At 36.9% G+C, this 27,558-nt stretch overlaps 1 protein-coding gene across 6 annotated transcripts in view; it reads right to left on the bottom strand.

Annotated features, from left to right (window-relative positions):
- Nucleotides 1-27,558, bottom strand: part of RGS12 (regulator of G protein signaling 12) — an 89,275-nt gene that overhangs the window by 25,027 nt on the left and 36,690 nt on the right. For all 6 annotated transcript variants that reach the window (XM_050337964.1, XM_050337965.1, XM_050337967.1 and 3 more), the window contains 9 exons: nucleotides 21,231-21,252; nucleotides 12,958-13,127; nucleotides 9,660-9,752; nucleotides 8,542-8,685; nucleotides 5,276-5,455; nucleotides 3,869-4,022; nucleotides 2,606-2,682; nucleotides 1,595-1,795; nucleotides 536-609 (listed from right to left, as the gene is read on the bottom strand). In XM_050337964.1, the coding sequence (XP_050193921.1) occupies nucleotides 536-609; nucleotides 1,595-1,795; nucleotides 2,606-2,682; nucleotides 3,869-4,022; nucleotides 5,276-5,455; nucleotides 8,542-8,685; nucleotides 9,660-9,752; nucleotides 12,958-13,127; nucleotides 21,231-21,252 (1,115 nt within the window). The remainder of the gene's footprint in view (nucleotides 1-535; nucleotides 610-1,594; nucleotides 1,796-2,605; nucleotides 2,683-3,868; nucleotides 4,023-5,275; nucleotides 5,456-8,541; nucleotides 8,686-9,659; nucleotides 9,753-12,957; nucleotides 13,128-21,230; nucleotides 21,253-27,558) is intronic.

Raw genomic sequence — 27,558 nt, 5'->3', positions numbered from 1 at the left:
AGGTCCCTCTGGGCCTGCAGATCTGTCCTATATGCCTGTTCACAACTGCTTCAGCTTGAGCAGTCTGACATCACAATAGTATTTAAATGTCCCTAATCTGGAACACTGGCATCAAAATCCCACTTGTATCCAAGACAGCAGTCCAGAAAGCTCCCTCCTGCAGCATGGAACACTCATCAGGTGCTGCTCCACTCAGCTGGAAACGTTCCTGTAGGTCCATGTTTCTCCCATGGATCCTTACCCTGGTTGTCCTCATGAGGGTTTTTGCTTGATAGTGAGAATTACTTATTTTAATGTGCCTGTACAATGAATGGGAACCTTAGATCCCCTCATGCTGGACTCTGGATTATAATCTAAGATGCTGCGTTACATGTCTGGTTGGATTTTTTTACTGAATTCAGACAAATTCTTTTCTACATCAACAAAACTGTTTCGCTGCACAGGCAACTGGAAACATACTTCAGCACACTCACAAAAAGTAAAATGGAAAATGGGGTGGAAAATGCCAGAGGAAGACAGTATTTTTGACTCTTACCGAAATAAAGTGCGTTTTTCTAAACGTAGATCCCGAGACTCCAGGATACTACTGTCTTGGTGCAAAACCAGTGGCTATAGAGCACATGTCAGGAATAAAAGAAGAGCAAAACAATTAATTTTAAAATAGTAAAAAGGAACAGCTGCGTTTTTAATACTTTTTTAAATTCTCAGAAAATTATTAATATAGGTTGCACGCATTTTAGTGAATACTCATTTACAACATGGAACATGATTAAAGTGTGTTTTATTTTGGCTAGTTGTGAAACTTCCCCTGGAGTCAGCAGGTATTCAGGAACTTGGTATTTTGAAACAAGCCTAGGTTCTTCAACTTAAACAAATTACAGAGAATGATGCAATAGAAAATATGACCAGCTAACAGTCTTTAAAGATTCAAAAAGAAAAAGCCCGCAGCTATGCACATTCATTGATTTCCCTCCTTGTAATCATCTAGACCAACCAAAAGCACACATTTAAGAGAATAAATGCTTCACATCCACAGCTTCTCTTTGAATTGGAAGATGTTTCTGTTGAACTAAGCCATCACACAGACACACCCCCATCCATTCAGACTGTTGTTTTGGAAATTTTCCTCAATATGAAAACCTGTACCTTATTTCTAGTGTTAATGCGTCACATTCATCTCTGAACAACTGAATGTCACTATGTTTTTTGCTTTAATGCAGTACCATCTACTGTAACACACTTGTTTGCTTTGTGGATATTTTCAGTTAAATACAAGCTAACATTTTCCCTGGACAAACTACACAGAGTAGATACCTAAATTAACTTATTACTGTAAGGAAATCTTTGTCACAATCTCTCTTTTGCTTTCTGTAAATGTAGACACCACAGAAAATCACAGAACAGTTGATCAACAGTTAAAAGTTTCACTAAAATTCTCCTTCAATTTAACCAGCACTGCCAATGTAAAGCTACAGGCAGAACCAGGAGGTACGTAACAGCACTGAGAGAACAGAATTCCTGATTAATAAAAGGAGTATGAAAATGTTCCAAAAAACAAACAAACAAAAAAAACCCACAAAGGAATATGCAATACCTTATCACCTCCAACTAAAAAAAGGTCCACTGCAGCTATGTTAATGCCATGCTTCTCACAGAGCCCAGATAGCACCTCTTTGATGGAGAATCCAGATTTAACAGCCATTTTGCTGGATGAACCATCCGGAAGGTTTACACAGCAGTATTTGGGGGATTTCTCTTTATCTGGTACAAATGCAGGCAATCTTGAGGTTTCAGACTTTAAAGGAAAAAGAAAGGTCAGTGCCCAATGGGAAAATTAGGACTCTGTGTGTGTAAACTTCTAGAGTCTGCATGAATCAAACCTAGCTAGAAAGCATACTTTCTACCATGTTTTAGAAATCCTTTCAAATACCACAAATATCAGATAAATTTAAATCCTGGGGCGGGGGGGGGGGGAAGAATTTAGATAAAGATAACACTGCACAAATCTAAATTTATTTCAAGAACAGATAAATTTTAGACAGCGAGTGGGTAAAACAGTTACAAGATTCACTGTTTTTTTTAAGACAAGAAATTTTTCTGTACCAGAAATAGACATGACTTCACCATGCTTGTTTCCCTGATCAATATTTGCAGCATAGGCAGAACTACATAATCACTAAAATCTAGTAACACAGAAATCAGCCTAATGCAACTTGCATACAGGCCAAGAAAAGGGAAAGCTTTAACATGGGGTCATTCAGAACAGAATCTCAAAGCTCTGGGAGGTGGAAAAAGCTGTTTATAAAAAGCACCTTAAAACAGAAACTACTTTGGAAGTTTACTGGTACCTGAGGTCAAGACAGACAAGATGCAAAGCATATCTTTCTGATACAAGGACAAATTAAGAAGCAGAATATGAATACAACCCCTATTACATTTCTAATATTCTAAAATTGCCTAATATTACATCTTGTGCTCTAACTGTATCACTTAAAAACCCTATCCCAAAGTATTACGTCAAACAAATTACATCACGCTACTTAGAAAATTAGTAATTCACTGTTTTATCTGCTTCCCCTCTTCATTGGTAAGAGCCAGCCATTACCAAGTCAAGACTAGCAGTTGATGACATGGAGCCTTGTGATTCCCGTCTGTATGACAATCCATTGGACTGAAAAGAATCTGTTTGTGAAAAGAATCAGCAATCAGTAAAGAGGCTTGTTATTTATTAAAATACAGAAAACTATTTCAAATATTAGCTCCTCCTCTGTAAGAAAAATTATTTTTTTCATTAAAGCCACCAAATCTTTACACTGTGCACTGATGCATGGACACCAAAAAAACCAACTTCTGGTAAAGTGTTCCTTGGTTATGTAACCCTTGAATAAACCCACTTGCTTTTATATTTAAAAAAACAACTGAACCCCTTTTTAAAAAAAATTGCAATTTAATTAACTAGCTTAAATAAGATTTAAATATTATTTTACCTCTTCAGCTATTTTGAAGGGAAATAAGTATTTTTAGAAGTGCAAATATGGTGTTAGAAAAATAAAATATAGGACAATTACTAGTCACTTTCAGAAGGTTAAGTTTATAGTCTTAGGAAATGTCTCTGATATCTTTTCATATATAAGTATAATGAGAATACTTAAACTATCCATATGATCAAAGATATCTTGTGGGTCTGGGCATTTACCAGAAGCAAAAAACACAGTAACAATATGGACCAAATGTGGTGCTTCCGGGGAATTTGTCCATTATTTTTAACTCAATGGAATTATTTAATGCAAAACTTTCATTTCCTCTTCTAGAGGTCACGTACAGGTGCTTTCCTTAAACTCTCGAACACATTTAAGTAACAAAACAGCAAGGTTTTCACAACTGACTTTTACAGGTAGTAACTGTGTTCAAAAGAGAACATACCTGTGTGGTACTGATAGAAATGCAGGATTATGCAGATGGAAGAATTTTTAAATAGCTGTAATTATAGCACTATTTGCATGCACTGCTCCTGAACTTCTCTGTAAAGATTTGAAATTATCTTACTATAAAAATAGTAGCTCTCTGCTTAAAAAATCAATTACCAGCACACAGAAAGGCACCATGTACTGATAAGTCAAAAAAAAAAAAAGTCTCGTGGAAGTCAATAAAAACAAGATTAAATACTTTAATACTTTCATCTATTTACTTGTATATCTGCTTCCACAAAACTTGCAGTGCTATTAGCCACGCTAAGGCCTTCTGACTCAACAGTTTCTTTCCCCTCTGTCACTTCCAAGGATGCACCTGGATACAAACTAATCATGATGAGATTAGTCACATCTGTTGCTGAAACAACTCTGAAACACAGCAGAATGTGAATACTCACCGTTTGGATAATCACCATTTTCTCTTCTCTTCTGTGATTTTCCCAAACTCTTACTTCTTGACCATGAGAAGAACGTTCCCCTTTTTTTCTTTTCAGTGTCCTCCTCTCCCGACTCTTCATTTAAAGATCTTCCTGACTTTGATTTACCACTTAGCTATCACCAAAACACAATTAAATCACTGGTTGGATCACAGCTGTAAGTATATTGTCTAAAATAAACCTTCCCACACTTCTTCCTAAAACCAGAGTGTGATGGTCAGGTTAGCTGTCTTCTTTACCCCACGCACAAGTGCATAAAAAAAATAACAACAAAAAAAGCCACCAGTAAAACCAAAAGAAATATATAGATGCAAATGTGCTGCTTGGTAGGGAATACACAACAGTAGCTGGAAACAAGGCACTGAGAGCTGTTGCAAATACTGCAGAATTCTTCCCAACTCACCAGTAATGCCTAAGGTTAATGTGGAAAGGCCATTTGCCTTTTTGAAACACTGAATTTCATTTTCTCTTTTTTTCCTAGGCTAGCCTTGAACATGAACTGCATTTGAAGACAACGACAAAGTACTGTTTAACATTTACAAGTATAATCAAGTATTTATTAGTGTTGAAGAATACAAATGTCAGGAATGTTTAATATTAAACTAAACTTGCTTTTAACAAGCTAGTATTCTTGTTAGATTATTAGAATATTCCTTAAAATGCTACTTTTAAGAGGTTCCTAGCCATAAAAATACATAATGGCAGACGGGCTAATATGTAGTGATTGACATGAAAAATGAAAAGTTATAATTTATCCATAAAGTTATGTAATGCTAAGGTGGTATTATCTACATGAACAAAAAATAAACCCTAAATAATGTTAGGAGATCAGTCAGTAAGATCACTGGTCTAATTTTTAAGCAACTGAATTTGTTTAACGCAGAAATATCTTAGCTCAGTAAGGGCTAGGAAATTAAAAGAACTACCCTCTGCAAAAATGAGTTAGATTAGATTAAGACTTCTCCAAAACTTCTGATAAAATGTCTGCTCTCAGCAAAGGTTAAATTATCACATCTTAAGTCCAATGTTCAATCACAATTAGCTTCTGAAAGGGTGCATTAAAATAAAGCTTACCTTTATTTGTACACATACATTTAAATAATAATGAAGATTTTAAAAGTATGTTCAGGAAGTCAGTATCTAGAAAACTGCTTTAAAGGTAAGGATTAAAAAAAAGTATTTTCCTGAGCATATAAAAATTTTGTAATTGTATCTGCCAGCAGATTTCAATTGCCCTTGAACTGCCCCCGCCAAACGTTTCGATTGCATTTTATATATATTTTGTATATATCTTTGTATATATACCTTTGATTTTGAAAAATATTACTTAAAAACATGGTTTTCAGATAACAACAATGCAAAGGTAACCTTTTTTGGTGTCGAGATATTGGACTTCTCTGAACTGACGCTGTGTTTAGAAGTGGGGCTGCTGGGAACACGCTGAGGATCAGGAAGAGGACGTCCTTCTACTTCTGCTAAGATGCACTCTTGGTAAAGGGGGGATTTGAGAAAGCGAGTATAGCTATCAAACTTCATCAAGTTAAATATCTGAAATTAAAACACAATGGGTAATGGTTACATAAGCTTAACACATCAAGCAAATTAAGCTATTTTGCAACAGCCAACTCCCACAAAATTTAGCACGTTAACCTGTAAACAGCAGTTAAGTATGACTTTGTTTAAAAACCTGCTCACAAAGGAGAATCTCTTTTTCACACAATGAAAAATAAAATCCTTCTCTGACCACAGGCACACTGGCAAAATTTTAAAAAGGCAACTAATTTCAAAGCACACGTAGTCTTCAGGCCAAGTCTCCACAAACTACTTAGTATACACAACACACACAGCTTTGAAACAATTCTTGAGTTCTGTTAAGCTCAATGAATAATACCGAGGTGTATTGCCAAAACAGTGTAAAATATGGAGAAGCAATTACAAGAAAGTGAAATGCCTCACTGTCAAGGACTCACAGAAGCACTACTGACACAAGATTATTGGGGGAAAATGGTAAGTATACTCTGCAAACTCCAAAACACTTGCAAAACCCAAAGTTACTGAAAAATAAAAAATATTTCAGCTGTCCTTGAGTTTTTTAAGAAAATTAAACTTATAAAGGTTACATTCCTCAATAAGTGACAGTATTTTAAGCTGAATGCGTTTTGTGCTCCCAAAACATAAGATATCATCCTATGGCACTGCTAACACTAGTACCCTAAATTTAACACAGCTTCAGGATGAAAAGCAAAGCTTTGCAGTTTCCCCCATCATAGAATTTAGCCCCAGAAGAAGATAAAATTATTACTCCATGGGAGGTGGGAAGAATAAAGGAAAAAAATGCAGAAAATTAAGAGACACAAAAAAAGTTACTGCAGAGATGCAGTCTGCAATTAAATAAACTTAATACAGCAAAAAAAATTACAGTCTTTTAACTCTGCTGTGCAGAGTGATGAGAGTATAGCTAGTTTACCTTGAGCTGATTATCATCTGCCCCACAATGCTTCTAGCCAACACTACATCCATGATTTCCTATATTTAACATTATTATCATATTAATCCACATATCTTAATGACTTCTGTTTGTTTGGAAAAGGTTAGCAGGTACTTGTTCTTACAAATGAGAAAAAGAAATATATCTTATGAAAGCATAATTTGAAATCTACACATGAACAAGAGTAAGAAAAATTTACACAACTCTACATGAAGTACATGATTTTTTTATTCTTATTTTAGTATCTTCAAGTGACCTACACTGTCTTGCATCTGGAAACACTCAAAATGATTGTTCTTATTCAATTTACAGCAACAAAATCCTAACTACGTATTATGGCTACATCCACATTGTCATTACAACACCTTTAACAACAAAATCAAGGACAAATTTGTCAGGACATGGACAAGAAAGCAACTTCCAGGAGCATTCCCAACAGTCAGAGCCTGAGAGAGAATGGCCTGAGCATTCTTGGAAAGCAAGTGCTTTCCAAGGCACTTTCTCATACACTTCAGTAACTCCACTGCAGCCTTGCAGCAACATTCCCTATTCCCCAGCATCACAAAACACTCATCCAATGACTGCCACCCTTGCACTCTTTGGTCAGCGTTGAAATCTAAAAAATCTTGTGAAAGGCCACAAATGCGGAGCATACGCTTTATTGAGATCGTGTCACCACTATGAGCTGAACTTTGAACATCTGTGGGTGGGTTGCAGTAACTACACAACCTACAGCTCTGCGCTCCCAGGGTCACTCCACCCACCAAAACCACAAACTGACCTACTGCAGGAACACCACTTGGTGAAACCAAGACATTAGGAGCCATCAAGGCAGCTGATCACCCAGCACTGACCTCAGCCAGGCCACACACCACTAGTACCTCAGCCAGCACAACTAGCTCCAAGGCCACTTGCTTGGGCAGAAGTAACTCCCATCCTACTTCACCTCATTTTCCAGCGGGAGGAACGGGTCTGACTGTGGGATCTGACTGAGGCACTGACAACTTGAGATAAGCAAGTCCGGTCCAGACAGGCCATGTGGCTGGGACTGAACCTGTGGCAGGACTTCACATGAACATTTTCTCCCACCTAGGCATTTTCTCCAACCTAAAGGATACAGCATTTTCAAAGAAAGAAAACCTGCATCAGCCCTGCCACCCGACTCACAAGAACACCATGTACTCCACCAAACAAATGGAAGAGGATGAGGAGGAATGCAGGCATGGCCTTCACAACAGCAGGATGAGGAATGCATGAGAAAACATCTGGGAAGACAGTGACAGGTAATTCCCACAGGACTCTCAGGCCCTGGTAGGTGCATACAGGGTAACTGTAATGCTAGAAGCTCCCGGACCAGCAGTCAGACCTACCTCTCTATCTCCACTTTGCAGATGAAGGATGATACTACAACCAGCTGCTCAGCTTGGCCAAAAAACATGCAGTCTGAGGTTGTGTGCTGACTGAGATTGTGACCTGCTTCATTAAAGCTATAGCCTTGATTTAACAACATGATCTCAAAATTCCTTCTACTGATAAACTGTTAGGGCAGAAGAGTAACCAAGCTGATTACTTAGGAGCAAAAAATAAGAAACTTAAAGTTCTATAGGAAATGTAAAGTGTATCCTATTGTTACATAACTGCTCTGAACATCAATAACTATTTAAAACACGTCCACTTCAGAGGTCCTCAGACATCAACAGTTTTAAAAAGATGCTTGCCTGACAGTACCATTAAAGGGTAAGTGAAGAACTCCTTTAATACAACTGACATTTTACAACCTGTTTTAAACAAAATTAGACAATATTTGTGTACTCAACTCTCCACTAAAGAAAAGAATAAGCAACCATATGCAAACACCATATGCAATGGTGTTGCAGCACATGGAATTATTTACTTGCATGAAACCTTCCTTTCAATAATAGTACTTGTTAGGTTATTTTTCAGTTAATGGTAATTTTCTACACATAACAGAAAAACAGTCAAGCAGCCTTCTATTATACAGCCCTTTTCTATTCTGCTAGCAGAACCTATGTGATCTTGATCTCAATGTCTTTTTGTACACAGTAAAGCATGTGAAATTATTTTTATAGATTGTAAAGGAAAAGATAATGGACAAATATAGAGCATTGACGTTTACTATGGTTACCTGAAGCTGCTGTTCCTTGAACATATCAGGATGTGGAGAATTGAGAATATCATCTGCCAGCTGTGCCTGGCTATCAATATTAACTGGGGTTGTAGCTTTGCTACACAAGAACTTACTGAAGATCTCCCGAGCTCTGTAAGAAAGCTACAGAAAAGAAATGCTAAATGTATGTTGACTTTAAAATCATATTTTTAGCTAGGCATTTCTTACACTGGTATATTCCACTCAAAGATATACAGCCACTCCTGTTTCCTTTATGTATATATATTTTTCATATATCAGCTTTTGTTAGTTTTAGGCACATAAACAGAGTTTTTCCTTTAAAATTACAAATAATTACAATATTTCTTAAGCAGTAAAAGTTGCCATCAAAATAAAAATTAAAATAATCAAGCTGTGAAAATAATAAAAGAGAAGCACAGCAAATGGTTTTTTACAAAGGAGAATAGTTTTTTTAGATTTTAGACCTTTTACCTAACAGTTACTATTTAAATAAATCCTCTAAGATTCAATTTCTAGAAGTCAGAAAGAGGTAAGTACATAATTTTTAACTTGTTTACTCTGAAACGCCCACATCATGGAAATAATTAAAAACACATCAAACTGAGCTCAGATCTGGCTGTGGTGTAGACAGAAGGGTTGCCAACTTGTACAAAATTCAAAATTCACCTAAACTGCCTGACCAAAGCCAGACTACCTTAAAAGGAGGAGATGGAGATTCTCACAATTTATAAACAAACATGAATATGTTTAGAGCAGCAAATAATGTAAGTTAGTTATAAACACATTATCTTTGTTGGTGGAGGCAGTCTAGCTAAAAGAGTGTAAGAGGCCTTTCCTTGACATGTTAAATTAATTTGCTCTGCACTCTCATGCTCTGGGAGACCAAAGCTGGCCATTTCCAACATCCAGGATACTTCACCTCATTTTTACAGAGCTACCTCTGCACTTTGCTGCAGCTTAAATATACTCAAACATCTTAAATTTAGGTCAGCCAACCCTATTTTAGTGATATCATGTACAAAGACCAAGCACAGCTCCAATAATTTCAATAATCTTGAAGGAGTAACAATTTTTGAAGAGGCAACACAATGTACTGAAATACAACATTGACTTACCTCTTTTTTATCATGTGCAGGTACATGGTTAAAATATTCACAGGCCTGCCAAAATAAAATATTTTCTTCACTAAATTCTTTCCGGAGAAACTCCTAAGGGGAAAAAAAAAAATAAATAAATGTCTCAAAGAAAAGTTACTTGCCAATCCAAACAACTTATTTATAATGCTTGGTAAGTTTGCATAACGGTAACTTTTCAATCAGTCTCACAATCCAGTTCTCTTCTAAAATAAAAATCAAGGCATGTCCAATATACACCCAGTGTTTCTCCTCTCTCTCATTTCTTTTTAAGGGTGTATGACTAAGAAGAATCCACCAAGTTACAATCAAATCATTTGCAAGTACAAAGATGAAGTTTGAGATGTCATGTTAATGAGTGTATAAACTAGTGTATAAAATAGTGAATAAACTTTTAGTACAAATTTAAATAATTTATAAACTACATTTAAAAGTTACACTGTAAACTATCTTTAATTGCAGTTCCACTGATATAAGAGAGTAGATGTTTATCAAGCAGTGACCACAATTAGTTCTGTATTCATTACAGTGTCTTTCTGCATCACATGGCAACTACAAAACAATCTTTTATCTCTGCTTGCCAATGTGGTTACATGGGTTCTCCCTGGAAAATACTTATTTAGAGAAAAAAACTAAATAAGTCTCCCATACAACACACAATAATCACAACTTTTATTTTATAGCATCCTAAAGTCCAAATGAAGACAGGTACTGATTCAGCTGGAAACCGGTACAACCACAAACTGTCCCACATTCAAATCTGTATTTTCTCTCAGCATCTTAAAATTAAAGCATTTTAACCATCTGGGGGGAAAAAGTTACAAAAAAATTAACTTCATCCTTTAAAAAATTATCTAGGCACTTATGTAATTGGAACCATGCTTGTTTAGAGCTTTTAGGTATCTGTGGTTAATTGGAAATCTTAATCTAAGTCAGCCACAAGCCATAACCTTCAATCAACTCAAACTGGTATCACTGAAGCTTCCTTATCATACAAGGCAGCCTCAGAAAGCAATGTAAGAAGAATCTCCCCAGCAGAAAAACATAAAACTTTAGTTTATTTGCGCTTTTCAGATTTATACAGAGTTCAGGGATTCCAACTGTGAGAAAGCAATTGAGATAAACTACAATACAGGGAATCTCAATTCTCTAGCCAACTCTCTTTAAAAGTTCTTCAGATACATAACCTGTGACACCAGATGTATAAAAGATAAATATTATATATGTATAAAAGAGAATAGTATGAACATATAAAAGAGAATAGTCAGGAGACATTTCTGCATTTTACATGTAATTACACACTGAAAGAGAATCAAATTACTGAGTAGGAACTGGAACACAACTGCCTACTTCCCCACTCAGCACATTCACTCTGAATCTACAGTCCACCTCCCACTTGCTTGCTTTGTGGCCACACGATTTGGGCACAGCCGGCTGTACAGTTCAGCTTCACAAGGAAGACCAAGCACTGCCCCAGCTGGAAGATGAGGCAGCCCAGCAGTTGTCACACAGGGCTGGGAAGCTGGAGGTGCTGGTTTGAACCCCTTGAGCAGAGAAGCTGCAAAGGAGGTCTCTCACTTCCTGGCTGACTGCTCTGATCAGCAGGTAAATTATGCAAAGCGCAAGTATTTGCAAAACATGCAAAATCTCTCCTTCTTAGAGAGTAATTCCTGCTCTGTGACAAAGCTGTCCTCAGGAAAGGCAGATGCATGCTGGATCCCCAACACACCAAGATGCTTACTGGGTAACCTTGAATTAAATGCTGATGCTTCAGTGTTCTTGAACACTGGTAGAAATCTGTAATTGCACAGTGTTATGACAACCAGGTTGCAAATGAACCTAAGCAATGCCTTTGGACATCTCCTGGGCCTCAAGAAAATAGTGGTGCACACAACAAACTTGAACATTCCCTTACTTGTTCTTTAAACTGGGTATTTCTTCACCACACACAATTTTGCAGTGTTTATAAAAATAAGTTCTAATTAGAATAAAATGAGGGGGTAAAAAAGTAAAACTTTCAAAGTATCTGAGGTTGCTTTTTGGTGAAATGAAATGTATCTTTAACCTTTAATCTGAATATTTATTAAAATTACATAAGCTACTTTTTAATTCTTTAATGTAAGTTTTGAAATATCTGCAGTAGTGAAAGATTAATGCAGCAATTTCCTAAGTGTACATAAGTTTAGTGATGGCTTACAAGTCATTAGGAAAGTCAACTAAACTTACAGTAGCATCCCCACAAATTACATCATTTTCCAGGTGGACTCTGACATCAGATCAGAATTGCAATTTTTCTTCCAGTCTGAGAAGAAGTCTCACTATCTAAGCAGAAATGCTAATAACTCTTAGGCTATTCTGCTAAACCAGGGAACATAATATACAGGATATGTTATTTTGCTTTCATCTTCTCTGTTTCCTCAAACAGATTTTCACTGTTAATGTGGGTTTTGGGTCCCCACACCAGTTAACACGCAAGTCTGCTTAATACCCATTTTGATATCTCAATACTTTTTTATCAAGTAAAGAAGTCTGAGCAACTGCAGATTCCAATAATCTACCATAAATTTCTTCATATTCTCTTTGAGAAAATTATTTGGGCAGCACAAACTGTCCTTGTGTAACATATTCAAAATCAGTAACATACTCTCAGTGCAACAAAAGTGTAACACACTCAATTTCCTTGCATGTAAAATAGAGATGATGCTATTTACAACTTCATAAATGTGCTGTGAAGCAGCTTAATTTATGCTTTGCAAATACTCAACAGTATTTCTGCAAGTTGTAGCTTTATCAAGTGTTCTTAGGTACCACAATTACTTCCAAGAAGTATTTCTAAAAGCCTTTTGCAGGAAAAAAAGCCACTGTATTATTGAAAAAATCTTATACATGGCTTTCAACCATTTCAGGAGATAAAGGTGAATAGATTACCCATTCTTAGGAAACTACCGAAACCACTTCCTCCTTCTTGTACAGAGGCTACAGATACAAAAATAACATATTTTATAAAATGGGGAAGCTTGCTAAAAGTTCACAGACAAAACAAAGTATAACTTCCATATGAAACCTTTGCTATGCAGAAATGCATGGCAACATGTGCATTACCAGGAACTCTCACTCAACTGTGAACCAATTTAAACTTAGAAAGGTGCTCAGATAACGACTGAACTCCTGCCTCTTCTCCTGTGTAAGGATAGTGTCAAGAAAGATAAAATAATACAGAATAACTACTGCAGCAGTATGACCTGCTTTGAAAGGACTGTTATCATCTCTCACAACTCACCGAAAAATATTTAACACCAACAGGATCCTGAAGAAGACGCTCAAACGAAACAGCCCAACTTGCAACTCTTCTTTCTCGAAGTCGTCGACAGCTCTGTACACTGGGAAGACTGGCATTGCTACTGAGGCTGTTCTCACTGATGCAGTCTTTTAAATCAGTGCTATTCAGCTCTGTCAATAAAAGAAATTAACGAAACTGTCAATAAAGTGCTATTCACTTTTGCTCTTCAACACTGTTTACTTGATTTATCACACCTCCTGCTCAAGCTCACAGTAGTGCAGACTTCAAAATATCCTTCTCCATTTTTGCATAGAAAAAATAACCACAGACAGCTCTCAAGTTTCTTCTCTTCCACTGCAAAGCAAATGAAATGAGTGTCTTAAAAGCAGTTCCCTGCCAGAAGCAGAAGAGACAGGCACAAAATAAAATACCTTGGGCAAATTTTCCTGCTTACATTCCTCACCCCACGGACTGTACTCCTTCATAAGATTATTCACCAAAGGTAGACCTTCAAGAACCCACCATTCACCAGAATGGCAAAAATCTATTTGGTGATAGGAGATAGCAAAATTTCATATACATCTAAATCAATAGAGACAGGGAATCTGTGAAATTTTACATGGAAATATAAGATGCCTGTTAAATACTGAAAATTTAGGAAAGGATTTGATTGAGGAAAAGAACACTAAGGAAAATGAGCTAGTAATGGATGCCTTCCTCATCCACAGCAGGTAGAGGTATCAGAACAGAGATTCTCAATTTATTATGGTTTCTAATAAAAACAGGGATCTTTTACTCCCTTCCAGCCTCCAGCCAACAGACTAGAATAACCTAGGGTCCCCAAGATGAGAAATGACCAGATTCTTTAGATCTTGAAAAAACAGAAATGCTTTTTGTATTCTGAAAAACAAATCAACAAGAACCCATAAAGAATTCAGGAAAACCCAAATCTATGTAGCAGCCTAGCTAATAGTTCAAGTATTACCCCAGACCATCTTTGTTACATATCAGTAAACAGAATACACAAAATCTTAAAGTCACCATTTGTTCACAGAAGTGGAAAGTGAAAGAAATGACTGCTCTAAGCAAGAGAGGGAACTGCTTACAACAGGGTCCTATTCACAAATTTGTCATTTACTCATCGCATGCCCTTTTACAGCACGCTCTCTCCATCTCCCAGTGCACACAAAGGACAGGTTGCACTAGAGATGCCAAACTGAAGGAGATCTGTGATGAAGGGATGAAAAAACCCCAGACATTCAATTATTTGAAAAATTTGAAGTAAAAGATGTGATAAAATAATACCCTCAAATTAAATAGCTGGTATATTCAATAATTTTAAGCCAAATGGAAAAGCAAGTATGCAGCTCACTAGAAACGTAATCTGTTTGAGACAACTGAATTCACAACCAGAGATGGACTATTCTTCTCAGGGACATTCTTATTATTTTCCTCAGTTATTCACTTGGATTAACTAAAGCAAGAAGTAATTTCACCAAAAATACTACTTTGTAAGATCTCCTGAGGTCTCTTTTTCTTTTATAAATATCTGAAAGCACTTTGCATTTCCAAACTTTATGGTACAAAACATTACTGTTCCTCCTTGGAAGTATCAATTTTGAAAAGAAGCACTACTCAACGACAGCTACAAGCACTGGAAGAAGTTATAGTCACAAAGAAAAAAAAGTTTAAAAAAGTTCTAAAACCTCATTTTAAATGTGTTCTGGAGCTCAGAAATATTCACTAAGATGTAAGTTAACTATGGTGAGTTTCTGTATGCAAAGCTGTTTTTCAAGACAAAAAAAAATCAAAGATACAGAATTAGCTAACAGAAGAATGAAATTTAACTTCATATTTTCAACAAGGATAATATTTAAGGGCAACAGTAACATATCGAGTATTTAAACATTATTCTTTGCCTAACCACCTTATTAATCAAAGTTAATTACAAACATTCAGCAAATAATGCCAAATTTTCTTATAGAAATATTTATTCACTTTTTCCTTTAAGGCATATGAAAGAGCATAACCAAGTCAACTGTTAGCTTCATTAGAGAATACCTGTCACCACAGTGAAACTATTGTGAAAGCAGCTAATGTGAATCTGAAGAGAATGATATCTCAATTTATTATCTGAGGTATTTTGCTTTAACTCTGCAGGTGGATATGTTTTATTTTACAGTCCAGGATATAAATAGACACCCACTTCTTGATAGATCTGGAACAGTTTCAGATACTGCCTCACTCCTAGCGGGTTCAATCCCCAGTGTTCTTCAGTGACAAATGATGAAAATTTCCTCGCTCCTTTCAGGGAAAGTCAGAAAGGTAAACTCATCCCACATGCCAAACCCTTGAAACCTTCTTGGCTGAAGGAGGGAAATTAGGGAGCGGCCACACAAAGTGCTCAGCTCTCACTCGAGGAGTCACAGTGCCTTAGGACTGGGGCGGGACGGGGAAGAGGCAGCAGAGCAGTCATCAGCCGGTCAGCCTCACTCACCTCCCTCCCGATGGCAGCCGTTCCATTTCCAGCGGGGAGACCAAACTGCAATTACAACCTCCGTGTGTTTACACCGGGGGGTAACTGCTAACTACCTTTAATTGCTACCAGCTGCTCACTCTCTCCAGCTCCTCACTCTGAACAGCGCTGGACTCTCCTCCCTCTGATCCGCTGCCGACTCCGGAGGTCCCACGAATACAAATGACTCGAAATAAAGCTGTATTTCCAACAACCGTGGAGCTACTGGCACAAGTCCTCCAACGTGTTAACACAGCATTAAGGGATTACTCATTCCCAGTAAACTGTCTCTGTTCTGGTGGATTTTATTTAGCTAATTCAGACCTTTTCTCAGAAAGAACTGTTTGAATTTATACTTAACCCTGACATTGCTGTGGTTTCCCTTAAAGCAAAAATGCAGTTAGTTTGCTTTTAAAATCTCTACAGCTTTCTGCTGGGGTAGCTGTCAACCTGAAAACAATGCAGAACAAGGCTGTTTCCCAGAAAAGGCTTGGTTACTGTAGGTTTTTTTACCACACAGATAAAGAGTTGCAGTTAAGACACTTACAACCAAGTGCACATATACCATTTAGAACTGGAGAAAAAGAAAGATCAGATGAAAAGAAAAAAAACTCCCCGACTCTAACACTAGATACACAAAGTATCCAAATCACGCTTAAATGAAGCCTGTATAAACCATAACTCCTGCTCCACACCTCTTGCAGAGGAATGTTTCCAATGTAAGACTGCAGCATCAGGTTTCCTGACTCTCACAGCTCATGCGTTCCTAAGTACCACACAGCCCACCTTGGAAAGCGGGAATGGAGAAGCTTTCCAGCCAGGTCACATATTTTGTCTAATGAGCACTCTGTGATGATCATCAGAGGAAACACAGAGCCCTGATTCCCACCCTCAAACGTTCTAATCATTAGGCTGTTGTGCAAAGTGGACTCCTCCTCGTAAAGTATTATAAAAAAAAAAAAAAAAAGGCAATGAGCTACTGGGAATCTCAGGATGCCAGAGGAGTTTAATGTGAAAAACCCCAATTCTGCATGGACAGCATGGACAACAGCAGTGCTGTGAATTTTCCAAATGTCTGCCCTCCTTTGTCCTTACTGTCGGAAGCACCGACTCATCTTGTGTTACCTGTTAGAGAGGCTCCTTGCTCAAACATCCCAAATCCCAGGGACCTAACTGATTTCTGTTCTGTTTGAAATCAACCATACCTAACGAAGAAAAACTACTTTTGGTGCAAACTCATTCAGTTTCATTTATTACCTTTTTCAAATACAGAATTAACACAGAACACTATCTAAAAAATCCTCAAAACCCAGTATTTTACACCTTTTGCATTTATGCATTCCGTGGAGGGTCTTGGTTTTATATTTTACAAAAACAGCATTATGTAAGAAAATGTAGACACTTAATCAACTAAATCTTGAAAGTATTCAGGATAAGATGGCTTCAAAAGTTTTGATTTAAATAATCTAAAGCCATAAGCCTGAATACAATTCACAAGGGATATTTTTGTACACATTTTTATTTATTTTGTATATATTTTCCAACCTACAAATACTTATTATTGTGTAATCATCAGAACACGCACACTCACATAATTAAGATATTCTAGTTAATCACTAAATACATTACCTGGGTAAAGCTGATAAGAACCACTGTGGTGCCACTTAATCAAATACTTCAAGCCCTTCACTGAAAGCCATCCTTCTGAATCCATACCAGGTTCAGCTGTAACGTCCCGGAACCCATTGGGTGTAGATTAGCCTTACAGCACAGCACATTGTTCCTCTGAAATTCTGGGATGAGGGAAGCTAAAGCACTTCCCCCCAGCAATTCCTGGGAGCCTCCAACACCATTCTAAGCAAATTGATTCTTTACCCTCATGGCTTCAAGCAGAGGAAAGCAATAGTATGCTTACCACAAAGCATTATAAAATGCTACATAAATAATTTAAAGAAAAGACCTTTGGCCACTGCTGCTAAAGGAACTTGAATTATTTATGTTACAGTGGAACACAGCTACAGTAAGCATGCACCACCAGCGGAACTGACAAATAAGTCATATACCTGTTGAGGAAATAATCCATCTGTATTTAGAGTGTAAAAAGCGTAAAACAGGGGTTTGTTTCATTTTGTACTTCGTTGCGAATTTTTTGCTCTACCTTCTTTAGTTACTGTTTAAAATAGGGTTTTACATTATTTATTCTTGTAAACATCAGATGCCTTTCAAAAAGGTCTTTAAGAACGCTTTTCCTTATGGAAATTCTTTCCAAGAGATGAACACTAAAAGCCAAAATCAGCTCAAACTACAGCAAAGTAGTATCTTGGGAAAAAGATGTGCATATAGTATCTGTTATGCTGCAGTATTTGGAAATAACAGACTTTAGTTTTGTGGAACTGATCTCAGTTGGGAATAGCAGGTAAGAACTCACTTAGACATTCTCACTAACTCAGATATCTCACCCCCTCTTCGTCTGGGAGATGAACGATGATGTACTTCTGTCATATGTCCTTTGACCTTAAGGTTTTCCCCTTGTAAAGTGCCATCCAGGTATAAATAGCAAAGTCACACATTAGCTGGGGACTACGGATCATCCCTGTGATGATTCAGATGGCACAGTGCTCAAAACATCAGCTCGCAGCCTGCGTGCTGTGTACACGTCTCGCTATTCCTACAGTCAGCAGGAAGGGACAGTTTCTGAGATGGGAAGTAAGAGAGACCTGCTAATTACAGGTGGTTGTAGTAACATAAAATGGTTTCTGCTATTCCTAGAGCATAGGTGCTGCAGATTAGGTGATCTATAGCAGCGATCTTGCATCTAAGCAGTATTACAGTCTGCATTCTGATTGTCTGCAATTCATTAAGCAAATCAATTACAGTTAAGAGTTGCTACTGGTCACCATCTCTGGAAACAACACTAATTGAAGTACTTGGAATCCTACACGTTACCTATCCTGCAAAGCCCAAGTGCATCGTTTTGGCTGGTAAGAACATCCAGCCTTGCACAAGCTGAGAACCATGTAAAAGAAACACAACGAGGGGTAGATGTTTCCAGTGCCTGGCTCTAATGTAATAAAAGCCATATGACATGAGGCTTCACTAACCTTGGAAAGAAAATGTACAGAGAGCTGTTGTGCCTCCTGTTACGCTGAAGGGACACATATATAAACATGAATTTCCTTCCCAGACTGAAAGCTTAACAACAGTATTTATAGTACCTAGTTATATGTAAAATACTAATATTAATTAGTAATAAAATGCAGAAAAGGTGGCTCTGGAGAGACCTAAGAGCAGCCGTCCAATACCTAAAGGGGGCTACAAGAGAGCTGCAAAGGGACTTTTGACAAAGGCATGGTGTGACAAAAGGAATAACGGCTTTAAACTGGAAAAGGGTAGATTTAGATTAGATATAAGAAATTTTTCACTGTGATAGTGGTGAGACACTGGCACAGGCTGTCAAGAGAAATACTGGATGTCCCTTCCCTGGAAGTGTCAAGACCAGGGCTTTGAGAAACCCAATCTAGTGCAAAGTGTCCCTGTCCATGGCAGGGGGTTGGAACAAGGTGGGCTTTAAGGTCTCTTCCAACCCAAATTCTGTGATGATAAAGATTTAGTCTAGGAAGGGAAGTATGCAGTGCTGTACTAATGGTTACACTAGTTAAAATTGCTCTAAATTAGAAATGCCCTAAAATGTGTAAATCTGTGGAACTTAATGCATTAGTGAGATTAAGGAAGATTGGAAAAATTTCAGTGCTGAGACATACTCCATAAAAGTAAAAGCTGGAAAATGTAATTCATACATGAATCAGAGCTTTTTACTCAATGCAACTAATGCAACTCCAAATGAAATTAATTAGGAATTCATTTAATTTCTCTCTGGTTTCTAATTTTCCAATCCATTTTCTGGGTAGTTAAACATTGATTCCATATTATTCAGTATAGTTCAACTACCATTTCTTACACAAATTACACCCCCCTTCTTAAGCATTTAACAATGTTAAGCATTTAAAAATGAAGAGACCATTCACATTAAATATTCTGATCTAGATGAAAAGATAAGTAATACAACTCAGAAGAAAATTGCATATAACTTCTTAGCTTTTCTTTCACTTCTGCAACCTTACATGGCCCTTAGATTTCATGACTTCACAAAATTGTATAGAATTAATTGTATAAACAGCTACCTCCTGATTTGGAATGCGATTAAAAAGTCGTATTGGAAGGACTGAAAATAAGTGGGATTTTTTAAATAAATTTTCAGCTGGAGGCATAAAAATCTTGAAATTGCTATCATATGAGTAATATCATAGGAATCTCCAAGTGTGGATAAGCAACAGAAGTAAAACAATTTTCATTAACAGAGAGCAAGAACCCTCCTGGAGACAAGACACAAGCACTTTCCATTTTAACTAAAAAGGTCAATCAAATTTTTGGCCCTCAGCACCCGGGCTACACACAAAAACAAAAAGTCTGTGCTTTGTTTTGATTTTTATATCAAGCAGGTAACATCTGGGGGGAAAAATACACATTTTTCCCACAAAAACACATGCTACATTTTAGAAATAGATAACAGAATAAACACTACTATTTTCTGTTTTGTTCTTTTTCACAGATACAACACAGAGTCTGTCTCCTCATCCAGACACAAGTACTGTACAGCAGTAGACTGTGTCAACAGTAGAGAAGGAAAATACCTGACAAAGTCAGCCAACCATTGGAAAATGGCTCTGGCAAAAGGACCAACACAGTAATGTTTCTCTCAAGTGTAGTTTTAGTGTTTCAAGGAATCAGAAATTAGGCCATGATGAAGTTTTGTGAATAGTATTGCTAATTTTGCATTTATATCTGCATATAATTTTAAAAAATTATCTTGCCATTCAAAATATTTCTGCAATTTCACTGCGCTACTTAGAGCAATACAGCTTGTTCCCTCCTGCCCCTTTTATTTAATACAATTGTCTTGTACTGTTGTCAAAGAATAGCAAATGTAATAATATGTATGTAAGTGAGTTTCTCTGCAGGATGGAGTGAACTAATTCCTGCCCAGAAAGACAAGGAGAAAAGCCATCTCCTGTATACTCTAAACTATACAAATTCCTTTATTCATTAAGGAAGCATACTGAAACTGTTTCAATTAACTTCAAAGCTTCAGAGAAATCATCTTCTAACGTTTAACAAAGAGTGGACATCCTTTAAAACATTAAAGGCATGTTAAAGTTAAAACAAACAAGCAATTAAGAAGAGTTTACTTAGAAGTATTCTAGAAGTGCAAAAGCTCCATGCTGGAATTTTACAAATATCAAATTACTTACCCCTTTCTCAAAGTGCATCACACTTAAGAAATTTCAACCTCAACAAATGTGCCAACACAGCTTACAACTTCGAAGCTAGAACATCTCTTCAAAAGCACACAAGGTATGTAAAGGACAATAAAATAGAGAATGAGATTTTATCTACCATCCAATTACAAAAAAGTCTACCAGCTCTGCCTCTTTATTATTATGAATGAAGAAGCCTAGTTATAATAAAAATGTGCATATATAAATGTGCCATAAAAATATGATGCAAATAAACCAGTGAAAGTATGTGCACACAATCCGGCAATGTTTTCACTGGCACAGCTCCCAAAGCAGTCACAGAGTTCTGTGCCACTTTGGACTTACATCTTGTAATATATCACATTATTTACCACATATTATGTTGCCTAATGTGGAAAATTGATTATTTTTCATTATAAAAGTAAAAACAAGCTTCAGCTTACCTCCATCAGAAACAGTTGCTGACTGCAATAAGAAAGAGAAAAAGAAGTATTACTTAAGTTTCATGGCAAGTATTAGAAATCTTTGAGCTTCACATAATATTTGAAGTGTTGGCTACTTTTATCACCTTATTAATAACAGGTAACATTAGAGAGGAAAATCTAAAGAAACCAGCTGTTACTTTCTCACAGGTTTTTTCTCCCCACAATGAAATCCACCCCAGGTCTTTTAACCACTACTGTCCAGGAATTTGATCCTGCTAGTATTTACTGGACCAAGTACTTCCTGCTGTGGTAGCTACACTGTTTGCAAAAGTCCTTCTTAGATGAGCAGAGAAAATTGGTTGGTACATGTGACAAAGCAGACACTTAAAACTGACCTGCAAAGACCTGAAATGGAAACAACACCTCATATATTATATTTTGCTGCACTATCTGGAAGTATGTGGAATTAAAATTAAAATTCGGTATTTTGTCAGTCAGATGACTCTGAAAACTTCCCCTGTCGATCACTTCTGACTGCTACAGAGAGAAAAGGTTGTTCAAAGTGTTTCCAATAACCTAGAGAGAAGAACTCGTCACCATCTCTACCAGTATTGTACATTTTCATGGACAATCAGTTTTCTAGTGAAACATTGAACTTTATGTGCTTATCTACCCTAAACTTCTCACCTTCGATCACAAATTATCTCAAGGCAGCTAACACCTCTGTAAATCCAAGTAGTGAACATTTCCCAAACAGGTACTCAAATGCTTGCACCTTGACACTCAGCTGAGTGAAGTCTGGAGGACAGATGATTTTTAGATTTAAGTTTGTGCTGATTCATTAATGACTATTAAAAAATATTTTTGTTTTAGTTTGGGGAACCTTTTCTTGGTCATTGAAAGTGTCCTTGAAGCTTTAAGTAACTTTCTAAATAGTTAAAAAGAAATTCTCTTTTGTACTGCTCTTTAAAAAGCTAGGAAAGAATGCCCTATAATATAATATCTACAATTTCTTCAAGATGGAAAACACATAGAATATATATATATATATACATACACACACATATCCATACAATACAATGTGTGTGTATGGGTCCGAATCATGGGTCATTTACCGGCACCACTTGCGTCTCTTAGAACGCTTCCATCAGCGCTGCCTCCGCACAATTCTAAACATCCACTGGACTGACTATGTGACCAACACGTCTGTCCTTGAACAGGCAGCAGTCACGAGCATTGAGGCCGTGCTGCTGAGAACACAGCTGCGCTGGGCAGGGCACGTCTCCAGGATGCAGGACTACCGCCTCCCTAAGATCGTACTCTATGGGGAACTTGCCACTGGCTGCCGCAAGAGAGGAGCCCCAAAGAGGAGGTTCAAGGACTCCCTGAAACAATCCCTCATCCTTGGCCATATTGATCATCACCATTGGTCTACCCTGGCCTCCAATCGGGAGGCCTGGAGACACACCATCTATAACGCTGCTGCTGCTTTTGAGAACACACGCAGGATCACTCTCGAGGAGAAAAGACAACGCAGAAAGAATCGCGTCTTGTCTGTATCACCTGGGGAGTCTTTCTGCTGTGCCTTCTGCAACCGGACTTGTCTATCTCGCATTGGCCTTTTTAGCCATCAGCGCGCTTGTAGCAAGCGTGGGTAGAGCCCTTTCAAATCTTCGTTCGCGAAGCCTAGCCATGATGATGATGACACACACATATGTATATATAGACAACTCAAGCAAACCTGTCTCTTCACAGTTTGTATTTTCTAGCCTTGGGAACAAACATTCCCACTCTTCAAAATCCACAACCCCCTGGTAATCCTTAAAAGACTAATATCTTCTCCTTCCACTATTTCACTGCAGGATCTCACACTGCTGTTACCACTGTCTGAAGAACATCCCTTGTTATAAACTGCTGTGGCCTCAGCATCCACCTCTCCAGGAGAGGATCTGATCTGGTCTTTGACACAACTGTGCTGGAACTTTCAAAGTCTGAACTCGTCTCTACTGACATCACTCCTCTGGTGCTACTTCAGATAAACACAAATACACCTCTCATGAAAAACATCAAAAAATTATGGCACTTCTTACTTACCTACACAAAAATAAATGCTTCTGGATCTGTGAAGCATAATAATATAATCAAAAGTGTATCCAGGCATCTCACTTTAATAGTTTTGTTTCAGATATGAGGAAAATTAATTCTGTTTTAGTTACAGTTCTTCAGTGAGGTTTAGGACATCTTTTCTACTTCTATTTTGCACATAAGTCTAGCAAGCATATTATGCATTCAGAGGTTATAACTTAATTCATGTTTGTAATTCAGAAAATTTGATTTACATTACTGAAATCTGGTTTATAAATATGATTGCTTCTAATTTCTTAGTCACATCACTGAACAGTACAGCTAATGAACAACTTCAATGTCATTTGTCAAGGAATGAAGAAAAGGATGACTCAAAGTAAAGTAATAGTATCAGTTTACACATTAGACGTAAAAAAATAAAAGTAATTTCGAAATATATATGTTTTAGGAATGGTCATTTATTTAGGCAGCTTGCATCAATCTAGATTCCAACAGCAAGTACCTTCAGTTTTTTGAAAGGTATGAAGTAAAATTAATAGGATCTTCATGATAGAAAAAAGAATATTCACAGTACTTTTGGCAAAAACTGGGAAGTTAACAATTGTTAAATATTATTTTACAAGGAAAATGAGGTCATTTCATAGAAAAGCTCAATCATTAACGGACAATGACATACAGATTTACCTCAATCCCTTTACCATAAGTTAATGCAGTGAACTTTCTACACACCTTTTTTGGATTGGTTTTGTGTGATTATTTTTAATGCTTTGGCTAATGCGTGTCACATTACATACATCAACATCTTAAAAGCTCCCCAAGCAAGGCCTTAATAATTGTTATGCTTATAAACAAGCACCTACAGGAGAAACTATATTTTATATTACAGTGTCACTAAATGCACCTATCATGTTCCAAGCATTATCCTTTTACTTCTAGAGATCATAGAACAAAATTTATTTTAAGAAGATTTCTTTAAATTCATCTGTGTAACTGAACTAAAACCACCTAATTCAATAAAACCAGCTCGAAACTTAAACTTGTAATTACTGTGTAAGAACTCACAGTAATATGTTCACGTGAGTACTTAGAAATCTCAATATAAACCTTTCAGAAATTGCATACAGCACTTTTAGACAAAGAAGTTTCTCTTCTAAACTGTTCAGCTGAAACTTGTCTAGATTTGTCTAAAGGCATAAGTTGCAAGACCAGATTTTTTTAAATACTGTGATGATCTCATTTCAAAAATACACTATATGTTGGGGGCTGTTTTTCATTCTTCAGCACTCATGTTTACCACCACTGGAGGCTCTTCAGGACAAAATCTGATCTATTACACATACAAAGTTCAATCATTTGATGAAAATTACCACTACATACATATTAAGAACCACTTACAGAAAAACATGTGTATTAGAAAGCTATAAAATTGAACAGTTAATGTAGGTGGCCATTTCTGAAAGATGAGGAAGGACAGGGATGACTTTGTGCCAGTTAGTGCTAATGTGAAGATTTTTGAAAAATATTTAAGCATTTAATTCCAATTGACAGAACATATACGTTGTGAATGATATGAACTATCACCCAGAGATAAAATCTAATTGCATGCAACCCTCAAATCTTTCACAACCAGATAAGCTCTGAAATCAGTTCTACAAATTCCCGTGGTTTCCAAATTGGTTTAGGAAAAAGCCCATGGTATATGCCAGGAGTCTGATGGTAACAAATCATGAAAATTTAAAAAATAAATCTAATTTAGGAAAACTAGAATGTCTTCCAGTATATCTCTTCATGGGAACTCTGCTTGCTCATCTAACTGGATTAGCTGCTGAGTTATACAGACACACACTCCCCACACACACCAAGTTAGGGGGTGCTATTCTCTCCCCAGTACTTCAGGGCGGGATCTTGATTCCTATGATTCAGTGAGAAGCTCAGTGCCAGGGCCAGCAAGCTGAACAGTGCCTTCCCAGTTATCATAAACCATAAAAGACAGTCTAGGTCTCTGTAAACTGGCAAATGCCTCAGCATATATTTGACAGCATAACGTTCTGAATAAGAGAAAACATGTTAAATTTCTCTTTGTATCATCTCTCTTTGCTAGGCGGAAAAACCAGAAGGGCCCAGGAGGCTTTTGATGTCATGTTCATGATCTGCTTGCAGCAAATCTAAAAGAGTTTTAGCTTACAATAATTATCAGGGAGAAAACTACTTTGTGAGTACATAATTTTTTTTCCCAGAACAGAAGCAGACGACATCGTGTCTTGCACCAACAACAGGGTACAAAGGGAAAGAGGGCATAAAGGAGAATAATGCATGAACCCCTGCGTGAAGCTAGCCTGATGACAACTTTCAGGTGACAGAAACTCTTACCCAGAAAATCCACTTATTTCCATCTTACACGTTCCGTTTCACATAGATCAGGTCCCAGGGAAGTAATTAGATACTGTCAAATTCTGCCATAACACCATCATGCAGAAAACCAAAAATTACCCTACCCATTCCCAGACATTATATTGAGAAAATAAATCCATGTGTGCAGACTACCCAGGTAATAAAAGACAAAAATGTCCTTTTTCTCCACCCCAAGGTTTGTCATTCAGGTCGAAGTTATGCTTAAGTAATGGAGTAGAACAAAGGGAAAGATGGGGATACCGGGAGCAGTGATACATACTGGGAAATGCCAGGCCTTAGTAATAAAATGGAGCAACATGAAATCATCTCTGTTATCAGAGTGGGAGTGAGTGCCTTCCTGAGTCAAAAAAGACATCTCTGTTTCCCACTCCTCCTGAGATGCGGAGGGTAAAAATCCTTAAGGAGAGAGATTCTCTCTCCTACTCTTAACAATCTAACAAGGACAAAATCACAGACTAAACAGAAATGTCTATTTCTTTCCTGGGCACCCAGAAAGATTCAGAATAAACGTGATTTAAAACGACCTCTCTGTGTCTCCTTTCTAAAGCACACTTTTTTCCAATACAGGCATCTTGCAGCATCCAAAGAGTTCTCTGACTGCTGCCTCCAGCATCTGTTACTTACCCAGTACAGTGTCACACCACGCACTGTTTTACAAAAGCCCCCCTCTAGTTTAGTCTTTCAGGTTGCAATAGCACACTTAGCTCCACCAACCTTCTAAACTGATTTTCTCATATGATTTCAGTATACAAAATAACTTTGGAAATCCTGATGTGTTCTTTAAGAGAGATGAAAGCACTGAGTATTTACAGAGAGAATACAAAGAGCCAACTTTCAAACATTCTGTCGCTTAGCTCAGGGAAAGCCTGTCACTCAGCTGACCGTCTGCTGGCCTCCAGCTTTGTTCAAACTACTTCTTAAATCACCTGAAGGAACTCCTCCTTTTGCCAAGGTAGGAATTCTGAGTAGATCCCAAGATCTTCAGTCACATTTCACTACATACACATATTTTTATCCTTTTAAATACATTACAGCATCAGCATTGCTTATGCCATGAACTCCAATGATCTCTGGAATAACGATCCTGTCTCAAAATATAGTATATACTATTCTAACATTTTAAACAAAAAACAAAGCCTTATCACCTATAAATTATTGCTAGATTTTCCTTCTAATAAACAATCTCAAATGTACTTCTCACCTAAAAATTAGAGTAATACTACAGGGTTTTTTATCTCTCATTTCAAAATATTATTGCAATTTATTTAATGATTTAGAATTCTTTGAGAAGGGTTCTCCTTCAGAATGCCACTTAAAGGAGGACTATTACACAATTTCCCTTTTCAATTCTCTATCACCAAATTGCATTTATAATAGTTAATACAAAAGCATTCTGTATGCAAGACTTCTGAAGAAAAAAATACTGTAAAACTACAGTACAATACTGAATATGTTCAGATATATTTTAGTTAAATATTTGAATCTATAAAAACAACATAAGAATAAATGATGTGACATTTGGAATTCCTTTAAGAAATAAATGTTCAACTTTTTACCCCAAACAAAACCAATCTTATCACATATAAACACAGTGCCTTACGAGCCAAATTCATTCCTAAAATTATTTTTATAAAGATATATACAAAATATATGCAGTTTTACATCAAGATATAATATTGATATAATGGCACAGAAAGCATACACAAAAAACATTGCACAGAGTTAAAACTTAGGCACACATTATAAACATACTGATTTTTTAGCTTTATACATACTGGTCACGGTTCATAAATACATATAGAAATCTCAGTGTTAGTTGGTATCTTAAGATTACTTTTCTCTGATAACA

This window comes from Myiozetetes cayanensis, unplaced genomic scaffold (assembly GCF_022539395.1).
Source record: "Myiozetetes cayanensis isolate MyiCay16 unplaced genomic scaffold, myiCay2020 scf7, whole genome shotgun sequence".
Lineage (NCBI taxonomy): Eukaryota > Metazoa > Chordata > Aves > Passeriformes > Tyrannidae > Myiozetetes > Myiozetetes cayanensis.
This window is presented reverse-complemented; position numbering and strand designations above follow the sequence as displayed.